Source organism: Halyomorpha halys, unplaced genomic scaffold (genome assembly GCF_000696795.3).
Source record: "Halyomorpha halys isolate HHAL.00 unplaced genomic scaffold, Hhal_1.1 Scaffold217.1, whole genome shotgun sequence".
Lineage (NCBI taxonomy): Eukaryota > Metazoa > Arthropoda > Insecta > Hemiptera > Pentatomidae > Halyomorpha > Halyomorpha halys.
In genome coordinates this window covers 264,550-276,359 of record NW_027114159.1, presented here as the reverse complement: position 1 = coordinate 276,359, position 11,810 = coordinate 264,550, and the positions used below count along the sequence as shown (strand labels likewise).

At 31.2% G+C, this 11,810-nt stretch overlaps 1 protein-coding gene across 1 annotated transcript in view; it reads left to right on the top strand.

Moving 5' to 3' along the window:
• The window catches only part of LOC106679760 (rho guanine nucleotide exchange factor 12), a gene marked incomplete in the record, with an annotated part of 158,134 nt that overhangs the window by 28,133 nt on the left and 118,191 nt on the right, over nt 1-11,810 (top strand). The window contains 1 exon segment of the mRNA XM_067051400.1: nt 1,469-1,518. Coding sequence (XP_066907501.1) covers nt 1,469-1,518 — 50 coding nt within the window.

Sequence of the window (11,810 nt, the reverse complement as noted above, 5' to 3'; positions counted from 1 at the left end):
TTAAACCATAAAAACCACGGAATAACTCAGTCTTGATGTAATAAAATATGGGTACAAATTAAGAATTAACTTTTGACAGTTTGGATTAAAGTTAAAAATATCTCTTCTTTTTTTTTATCTAATTTTTAATAGAAAACCAAACAGTAACATTTTTTTCTTATTTTTGTTCAATAGTAGAATAACTCTTTCAAATCCTGATTTCTATTTATTTATTTTGGATTTTCTTTCCTAGGAAGTTGTTGTTTTTTTGTTTTTTTATTAAGACGTTGATAACATAAATATAAAAATAAGGTAAAACTAAACTTCCTTTAAAATATTACCAGTATTCTATATTCGTTTGTACAGCGTTTCTGGTTTCACCATCTTCTAGTACTAATATTCCCCATTTGTTAAGTACATCTATTTTTTTTTTTACATATTATCATATAGTCACATTAATTAAGATTTATGACACAATGTTGTATAATTAATTATTTTTCACCTCAACATCTTAATAAAAATTATATTTATTTATTTAATGAAATCGAACTGTCCGTGATTACCGTCCCGAAAACGATAGTGCTTATGAAGTTAAAATTACCAAGGTTGTTTAGTTAGATGCCGTTAAAAAATGGATTTAAGTGGAAAGTTCTGGTATAATTGTTTTTATTGGCTTTCTTAATGTTTTTTAAGACGCTAAACTTTAATCCGAAGTTTTCCAGTAAAATGTTTTTTGGGAAATATGGGGGAAATCATCACTTTGGCTTATTAATTTTCATGTAAAAAAAAGTATTAAGGGTTCTTTTAATTAGTAGTTTATATTAATTAATTAATTAGTAGTTAATATTTAGGAGTGGTTAAACACGAACCTGAAGTTGTCCAACTATGAATAAGTGAGCGGTATCTGTTCTTTTATGTAAAAAAAACAACAAACTAAATAACGTAAATTTTTAAAATTATTTCTCATATTTGTCGTAATAAATAAATATGAGAAACAATTTTAAAAATCCACATTATTTAGTTGTATCTTTTTTTACATAAAAGAACAGATACTGCTCACTTATTCAAGCCCATATCGAATTTATTTTTATTTTTCTATAGAAATTTCTAAGTTATACTGGTAGAAAATTTACAATTATAGCTTTAATAATTTTAGCAATTATTTAAAAAATTAAGTGGTGGCTATTGATAAATAATAAATTAAATATCATATAAGGTAGAGTGATTTAAATCGTCCTTCAAACTGGACTCCCCAGTAATTAACAAATTAAATAAGGCATTTGTTTCTAAGTGCACTCGTTATTGCTAGTACAGAATTAAAATATATATATTTATTATGTAAATTGGAATTTCAAAAGAAAACCATGTAGGTGTGATTATGAATCTGCTGGTCAGGAATCCATTGGATGCAACTGCTAATGTTTTTAATTGAAACCTTGTATTGAAAAAACATTTTATATTAAACTCATTTTTATTTCATTTTTTATAGGTGGTGCGGCAGAAAGGGCGGGCCTTCACAGCGGTGACACTATTGTCAAGGTGAGCAAGCACTAAAGTACTTAACATTTTAATTTACGTTTTAACTTTTATAGTAGATAGTTAGTTTTATAGTAATCCTTATGTATGTATCAGAGGGGTGTAATATTTAATTCGTAATTTCAATCGACTATCATTTCGATTTCCATTAAGGAACTGCGTCTGACTGACTTGAAGCTTGCGTCATTGGTTTCATGGTAAATATTTCACTTTTCACAGTTATTTTACAGTTCGTCCATGAATTACTGAGCTTTATTTATTTATTTATTTTTTTGTTGTTGAAAAATACAGGATCCCGATGCATAGAATCCAGCCTATGGAACATACGTCTGCAATTAATTAAACAAACATTTTCTTTCACATTTCAATGCGTTTCTGGCGGTTCTTATAAGTTTATATGATTTACTAAAGTAACGATTTTTTTTTTTTTTTTTTTTTTTTTTTGTTATTTGCTTTTAAATCCTGAATGGTGTACTGTAGCGAGAAGTTATAATAAAGAAAATAAAAAAAAAAATTTAAAAACAAAACATTCAAGTTTGTGTCGAATGGGCACCATAACTTAACTATTCGGCCAAGTTGATATGGTCGTAAACAACCTACTCCAGTTATCGAGCCCAGTAGCTGGTCTTGAAGTACAAGTGCAAGCAGAAAAGGTGATTAACGACCAGGACTGACGAAACTGAGAGAAAGAATAATTAATTAATTAGAATAATTAGCTAATTAGTAAGAGTTTCAGAATCGGAAGAAATACGTATCTATGTTAAATGTGATAGAAATTAAAGAAAAAAAAATTAATTAAATCTCTATCCAGTACTGTACAGGGTCCGAAGCGCAGTACTTTGTAAAGAAGTAATATTACTAGACCAACGGTTCTACCAGTTTGTCATTTGGTCAGAACCACAGGACTGCCAGATTTTTACCCAGTCCAAAATTAATTTAAAAAATTGTTTACAGATTTTCAATAGACTGTATTTTATGTATCTGGCTTCTGTACTATAATATGGATTTTTAGAATAAGAATTAGAAGAGATCAGTCTAATTTTTATATTTATGTTAATATCATATTTCCTACGTTTAGGTTGTTAGTTTTTTAAACTATGTTGGGTTTAAATATCTTAAATCTCGTAGATCTTGCTTATATTTAGAATGAACTTATTGTCTCGAACTATTCTTAATTATCTTTTGTCGCTTTTAGTTATAATAAAGACAGCGATCCTGAAGGTTGATGCCAATTCCTCCAATCCCCTGTCTATAGGAGTATTCATGATCTTTAGTTTAAATGTTAAAGCGTGTTAAATGGAAAAAGTTATGTTAAATGGAGAAATATTTCCTTCTTTTAACATGTTAAAACGATGTAACATTTAACATGGTTGAGAGCCTGTTACTAGGTCTGTTAAATAAAGAATGACGTCACGACAGTCCAGCTGAGCTTGTCACCGTTGTCGTGTTAGGTTACTTACTCGTAGTTTGTGTTTTTTTTTCTTTTGTCTTGTGTTTTGCACTTTTTAAAAAATATAATCAGTAACCAAACTTTTACACTTCTACTTTTCACTCACTTTAGGCATGTTGTAATAAATTACTTTAATCAAAACTTAGAAGTAAACAATAACGTAAAGTTTTGAAAGGAAAGGTTACTAAACTAGTTGCTCAGAAAATCCACTAGGAGCTCTTATGTATTTATCATTTCACATGACTTTAAATAGGGCTGCTCACAGTCCTATACTTATAACATTTAAAATGATAAAACATTTTACATTTAACACAATATCATGAATACCCCTTATGTACAACTATCTAGTGATGTCCGTTCAAACCCAAATCAATCATTATGTTATTCTCCCACCTACTTGTCTTTCTACCCGTCGGTTCATAGTTCCTAACGAGAATAATTCAAATAACTAATAATTAGAAATAATTTATAAAAAATTATTTGTCACTTTTAGTATATTTTTATTTTTCATATTAAACGTGTTCAAGTTTAACGATTTAATCTCTTATAGAACAAATTTAAAATCCGTGTAACAAATTCTATATACCATTAATCTTGTTGTTGTTCAGATTATATGTTTCTTTATGAAATAATGCAAAAAAAACAAACTATTAATATGTTTCGTTAGTAATATACTTGTCATAATAGAAGAAATCTATTACATGTTTTAAGTTATAGCATGATATAGAGCTGTAAATAATAAGATCATTACTTTAAAATAATTTGCGGCCATCGCTCGGCTAATAATGATCGCAGGCAGTGGACCATGTAATTGTGGACTTGGTCCGGACTATATCAGGAAATACACTATATCAATACTAGGAAACAAACATTGTACAGTCCACGTGTAAATTATCAATTGTAACAAAACTTTTTTTGGCAATCATAAGTTAATTATTATTCTACGTTGGCCTAAAATTCAAACTAAATGAATTTTATTTATTTTTTGTTATTGTTTGTGTTTCTGTGACTTAATAACACTAACCATGTCCAAATTCTAGTTATTAAAAAAAAAAAAGAAGAAAAAAAAAGGGGAATCAGGAAAACAGTATGTTTTTCGAAACAAGGGACATACATATGCTGTGGTACAAAAAAAAGCAATTCTTACTTGCTTATCTATGAATCTTATTTGTTATTTTATATTAAAGTTTAATCCTTGGCAGACAACATTACATAAACTAAAAACGTCTAAAAATAGAAATTGATTGTTGCTTCAAGCCACTGATTTATAGAAACAGTTTATTAATAGATGATGGTATGGTGGACCAGTAGGTAGGATGCTGTTGTAAGCTCAACTGCTCTTGTTAAAACCCGAGCTTATCTTTCTTCTGGGTAGGTAGGTACGTAATTATTTTCAAAGCAATATTTCAAAGTTTAAGAATCAATTTTATTTTTTTCCTTTTTAATTAATTTTATTTATCTTCTAGAAAGATAGTTTGGATGGCATGTTTGGTTCAATGAACGTATCAAAATAACAATAGAAAACTACTTATTGTTTACCAACGTTTCACCCCATTTTGCAGAGCTTCGTCAGGGCTGTCTGATTATACTACAAAGGACAACTGCAACAAGAAATAGTTTTCTTTCACTATTTCTATCTTCCTATAATCTACTTAAAAGGTCAACTATCTTCTTCCAATATGAATAAACAAACACGAGGCTTTATACTACAATCAGACAGCCCTGAAGAAGCCCTACAAATGGGGCGAAAATTTGGTCAACAATAAATAGTTTTCTTTTACTATTTTGATATCTTTATTGACCGCCATCCTGACTATCTTCCTACAATGTACTTTATACGGTTAACTATCTTCTTCCAATTCTATTTATCGTTTGAAAATAAAATCTAAAAGAAGAACCGAACCGTGTTTACATATCCGAATGTGACAACACTAATCCTTCGTATTTGCCAAAATCATTCCAAATCGGACGAGCCATTTTTGAAGCGAAAACAAATTATCCATAATTAAATTTCAATATTAAGAAAAATGTATCTCTGCAGAAAAGGCGTAACTAAATAAATATATATATCCTAAAAAGGGCTTACAAAAAAGTTGTATTGAGAATATGAGCCGCGTTAAGGCTTGTTTGTTTGGAGTAAAGCTTCAAATTTCGGAGGAAGAGATTCCTTAGTATGACGACGAACGCGTTAGGTTTCTTAAAAGCCGTAGAGTTTATAAACAACATTGCACAACGGAAGATGAAACACGCGTTAAAAGAAGGCATCTTTCGGCACTTTGACACCTAAAATTAGTTTTTGACCTTACTCGCATAGATCATGGACGGTTAGAGAACAAAAACCAAGGCATTGAAGGACTTAACGTTCAAGTGCTGAAATAACTAGCAAAAAAAAATAATACGTCAATCCATTTAGACCTAGTCTAAGATACAATAAGATCTGAAAAATTGAGAGTGGGAATACAAGTTTATTTGTGATTGTGGATTCAGTGGACTAGGGCTGGTATTAAACTAATTACAGAAGAAATCACAAGCAAACAAAGCTCCAGTTCCAGGATGAAAGGATTGAAGAAATAATTATAATCAAGAACCTCCCTCAAGATCTAATAAGAGAAAAGAAATTGTTCCATCCATTATCGATCACAGGACGAAGATGTAAAGTATTATGAGATGAAGATAGTTGACCGTATATTACCGATTGGAGAAGATGGTGCGGTCAGTAAAAAATATAAATAAACAAAAAATTATTTATTTATGCAGATGTTCGACCTGAGTTTCAGGTCTTCATCAGAGACCTGATGAATATAATAGTAAAAAAACTATTATATCCGACAAAAATACCGTCGGAGGACCCGCCTATTAAAATCTGTAGACATGCCGTTGTGACAATTCCCAGATTGTGGATGATTCTGGTCGGCAGAGCGTTTGTGGACTTCATTGCTAGGCCAGTAAAATTGCAAGTTAACCTAGAAGCAATGGTAAACTAATTGCATAGCGATCTTATTAATGTCAATCAATATCTTATTAATGTCCAAGAATAACCGATATACAAATGTTATAGTTATTAACCATGTGAATAAAACATTAAAATCTTTCTACATTATCGTTGACAGATGATAGAGATAAATATCGCAGATTTTCTTCTTTCAATGTTAAAACTAAATTAACAAGAAAGCAAACACATAAATGACTCACCGTTATGCTATAAATTTTGCTTAGTGATATAATTTACGAGCAAAAATTACTATATTTTGTGCAACTCATATTTTAAAGTCACTTTATAACGATCACATACAAATAAAAGAAACAACTTTTAATAAAAAAAAAAAAAAAAAAAGGAAATGCTAAATGAAACTAGTAACATCAGTTAGAAAGTTATTGTTTACCAACAATAGAAGAAGAAATAATTTCGTAAAAAAAACAAAATTTAAATGGAATAAGTTAATAGTGATAGAATGTATTGGCATCTTGAAAAATTTCTAATCCCAGTTTTCGACGAAAAGCCTTATTTTGCTTATCCTCCTATGCGTGTGTGTACACCTAATTTTATAAAATTTATTTACAGCCAATGCTATACAATTGATTCTAGTTTATCTGCAAGTCCATTATTCAATTTTTCCCCCATTAGTTCACAGGTAGGATTATCTTAAAAGGTTTAGACTACTGTATGTTAGTACTCACAATGAAGCAAGAAAAATCCAAAAATACCACTATTCAGGGTTATTTTTTTGTAAAGGCTAAAAAGTTGGTTACTTGCGATTGCTAAGTCCCAATCTAAATTTTTAATTAAAGGTGTCGAACAATTGCAGATTAAATTTTTATTTATTTTTGGATTTTAAGCACGCGTAAAAGTAAGAACAATGATGAAGTTATATTAGCTTAGCAGACATCTTTCAACGAGATACCCAAGATCCTGGATTGTAGTCCAGCTGGGTTCATGTTTGTAAATGAGAACCATGAATCATGAATGTTTTAAATTTTTCAGTAGCGTACAAGCACCAAAACAGATGATTTCCTCTTTATCATGACAGTTCCACTGATATTTAAATATAAAATATAGGGTTCAAAAAATGTAGGCGTTCGTAATCAGACGGAATATTTCAACTCCAATATGCTACTATCGCTCCTTTACCCGAATAATTCTTAGTATCCAGGTTGATTATCCAATTATACGGCAATGATCCGGGTTGGCAATGACCAGAGGGGTGGAAATGCCCCGAATACGACTGAAAGGACAAAGCTGGTAATGGTTCAACCACTTCCACTGCAGCCATTGTCAACCTATCAGGCCCCTTATCCAGTTTCTCTTCCCGGTGTAACCTATCTGGTCCGATTCTATCACCACTATTTCTCTCTTTTCCACATCATTTGTTAACGGGAAACTCAAATTTTACAATTTGAGTTATTGACTCTTATCAATGGAAGTAGTATTATTCAGTTTTGGGATATTTAAAATTTTTCTTAAACATTTTGAAAAACAAATTATAAATGTATTTAGGTGCTTTCTAAATTTTTTTCTCGATATAATGTAATACAGTCTAGTGCCATATTTGGGGAACTTAAGTAGCTAAAGAACCAATTTCACCATGCAGGCCACGACGTAGTTAATAAGAGTCCCAATTTTATTTTAATATGTATATTTTTTTGAATAGCCTATACTTTACGTCATTATTCATACATTTTGGCTAATAATGTATATAATTAGCTAGTATGGGAGTAGAGAGGCATAGATGTAAGGCGCTTTGCTACTAACTCCAAGAATCTATGTTTATCGGCGAAAAAACGAAAAAAGATTTACTAGATTTTTAACAATCTATCAAATATTTTATTTAAAGAATTTTTATTTTCTAAAACTTACAAAAAAAAAAATTAATTTCCTATTTTTCGACACATTTTATTAAAAATTGAGATTGGGACCTAGCAATTGCAAACTTGAAAATTACTTTTTTGTACTTTCTCAGAATGTTTAAAAATTCCGATTCCGTGTTTATAGAAACATTTTCCCGTGAACTGGCATAGTAAATTAATCATCTGTACTATTTTTTATGTGCTACCATGTTAACTGTAAAATTGAAAACATTGAAGATTATAATTTTAAAAAGTGAACCCAGCTGGATTACAATCCAGGATCTTAGGTATCTCGTTGAAAGATGTCTGCTAAGCTACTATACCTTCCACATTGTTACTTAACGTTTACGAACGCTTAAGTGAGTTTCTTTTCGAAAAGTTACAAAAATAAATAAAAATTTGATTTGCTATTGTTCGGCCCCTTTTATTAAAAATTGAAATTAGGACTTAGCAATCGCAAACCTGAAAATTACTTGTTTTTACTTTCTCAGAATGTTTAAAAACTTCGATTCCGTGTTTATGGAAGCATTTTCCCATCCCTGTGAAAATCTGATGAATTATTATAAAATAAAAGAATGTACAGATTTTTTCTTGCAGAAAGAAAGAATTAACTACTAAGTGTTTACCTCCTCAACTCTATGATTTTGGCCTCAAATATAATTTTTCAAAAATTAACTGCATTAGCCAAAGGTCATTTTTAGTGTTTGAAATGTTTTATTTCACCTTGTGAACTGAAACATGATTCAACTGGTTTCTTGATTCTCTCCTTTCTTTTACGTCCGAACTTCCATTAGTTGAAATATTTGGTTGCTCCTGTGGTCCTAACGAAGGCCTGAAATTCTGGCTGAAATGTTGGAACTAATCAAGTATTTGTATTCTTCATTGACCACGCTTCCTATCATATTCGTCTCATATAATATATACAGTCAACTATAATTACATTTTTAAAAATGTTTCATGTCAGTTTTACTATATTTTATTATCCAGATTATTTGAAACTAATGTTTGAAAGTCATATCTGTGAGTTATTGACAGGTCAATTTCAATATTTCCGATTCCATTTAATTCATTTATTACTCGTCCCATTTATTTTAAGTTTAATCTTGACTATATAAATTTGTGCTGAAAGTGAGATGTTAATTCCATGGCGTAACCATAAGCCAGGGGTGGCCAACTTTTCTCTTAATAAGATCTACTTTTTATCTTATAAGTGTGTCGCGATCGATGTTGTTGAAGGCGTAGTCTAAGGGGGAAGAAGGGGTGTGAAATGAATACTATGTTTATCCACTTGTGTTTCAGTATCATATGCATTTCAGCGAGGTATGGGTAGACAAGTAATATACTCCTACATTATATGTTCAAAACTATTTTTTAGTTTTTAAATCACCTATTAAGTTTTCGAGATGACTAAGGCTCACAAAGAAAATAAATTTCCCCATTCAAGTTTGGATTGCAGCTTTCCGTACATGCGTTACCTAAAAACTTCAATTTTCCGACGCTTTTTTAAGATAGATTTTTACTAACTTAAAATGCAATTTATTTTTTTTATTACTGATGTACATGACTCCACTAAACCATCAAATTCCTTCCGAATCCAATCCTTACTGTCCAAAATCCTTAATGGTCCTTACTTTGTCACATTGAGGTCCTGATAGATGACTTGTATCAGGACCTCAATGTCCCTTATGTTGCCGATTTGGCCAGAACCAGATACCATTCTTTCCATGATAAATTTCCCAAATTCACTTGTTTCTAACTTGGCTTCTCCTTCATTAACTAATAGTCCTCCTAGGCGTCTGAAAAGAAGATGGCCTCGAGATCTTCTCTAGAAATTTTATTGGAGTTCTATTAATGGGTAGATTCTCCACATGTTCGTATCATATCATTAAGTCACCTACAGCAAATGTACTTGTTTTATATATTTTTATACAGTTGTAAATAAAAATAAATAAATTATAAAAAAAATTATCAACAGCAATGGATAAGTTGTTGTACTATTTATTTGTAAATATGAAAAAGTTGTTATAAAACTGCCCAGTATGGCCGATAATTTGATTTCAATATTTCACTTTCCCGTTTTTTGGGCCCGGAAAAGGTATCATATGATAATGATATGTCTTTCTTTTTTGCTAATTTATCATTAGCTCCCTGAGTACAAATCATACTGAAATACAGATATACGCCTTATCTACCTACGTAAAAAATAACAATAATTATTTAGAGGGCAAAAAAAACTCACATCCAGGGTAATTAGAATAACATGGATTATTAATGACTTTTGATCCCTATGAAATATGTCTGCTACTATTGCTTGAAAGTGTTGTCTTCTACAATCGCTTCAACGTCCATGGTACGCGTAGTTACACCCCAGACATTGCGAGGAATCGACGATCAACCCAAATTGGCCTCGCGATCGACTTGTTGGCCGCCCCTGCCATAGGCTATAGCTAGACTATACCACCTTAGCTGGACTGATATCAACACCATATAAAACCACAAGGCAATCATAGGGAGGAGATTTAGTGAAGTATTTATAATCCATTCCATAATACACTTTTTTAAGATAGAGAAGGTCTATCTGGACATACGGAGTTGAGCTTTGGGGCTTCACTAAACCATCAAATTCCTTCCGAATCCAATCCTTACAGTCCAAAATTCTTCGTAAAATCCTTAATGGTCCTTACTTTGTCACAAATCAAGTCATCCATCAGGACCTGAATGTCCCATATGTTGGCGATTTGGCCAGAACCAGATACCATTCCTTCTATGATAAATTTCCCAAATTCACTTGTTTCTAACCTGGCTTCTCCTTCATTATCTAATAATCCTCCTAGGCGTCTGAAAAGAAGATGGCCTCGAGATCTTCTCTAGAAATTTTATTGGAGTTCTATTAATGGGTAGATTCTCCACATGTTTGTATCATATCACTATGTCATCTACAGGAAAAGGTATCATAAAAGAATAATATGACTTACTTTTTGCTAATCTATCATTAGCTCCCTGAGTACAAATCATACTGAAATACAGATATATGGCTTATTTACCTACGTAAAAAATAACAATAATTATTTAGAGGGCAATCCTCTAAGGGATTACCCTAGAGGGTAACCCATTCCATAATAAATGTATGTATGAAGTACTAATTTACTATTTTTAATGAAGGGTACGAACAAAAAAAGAGATTTTAAAGTTACTCTAGTTTGATAAGTATATTTTTGGTTGGTTGAATATAAAATTTAATATAAAATTCTTCAATATCAAAGTTACATAACAAGTTACAAATCTTGACACACAGCATTTTCTCTTTGATGAAACATAATGGGTACACCCAACTCAAAATAATGAATGATTGGCATTAATGACGTGATCGATTAGGCCAGTGAAGCCTTATGATGTCTATATGGTGCCATACCTTCTAAATTCTTCGAGTGTAGTTCTAGTCAAATTTACTTTTATCAAATTGGTCGTTAATCATTTATTGTATATCTTTAATACAAAAGTTACATCTGTTACTGGAACACACTCAAGATGTAGAGATCAGCAAGGATCTATATAGTCTCTATGACCACATAAATAAAGAATGTGAATCTACTATTCTTTATCAAAGGAATGTTAAACCACCTCGTCTGTTTACAATTATTTATTTATTATGTTTTAAAACCATTAGTGGTGGCTCTTACCCCTGTAGAACAGATTCGTTATCTTGGACTACAACTTGACAAACGACTAACCTGGAATCCTCACACAAGACTGAAAAGACAGGAAACTGCTCGCAGATTCCGACTATTACAGCACTTACTAGACAAACGGTCTAAACTTCCAGACGACTGTCAAAAGACTGATCTACATGACAATAATTCGGCCCATCTGGACATACGGAGTTGAGCTTTGGGCTCCACTAAACCTTCGAATTCCTCTCGTATCCATTCTTTACAATCCAAAATCCTTCGTAAAATCCTCAATGCTTCTTATTTTGTTACTAATAAAACCATCCATAAAG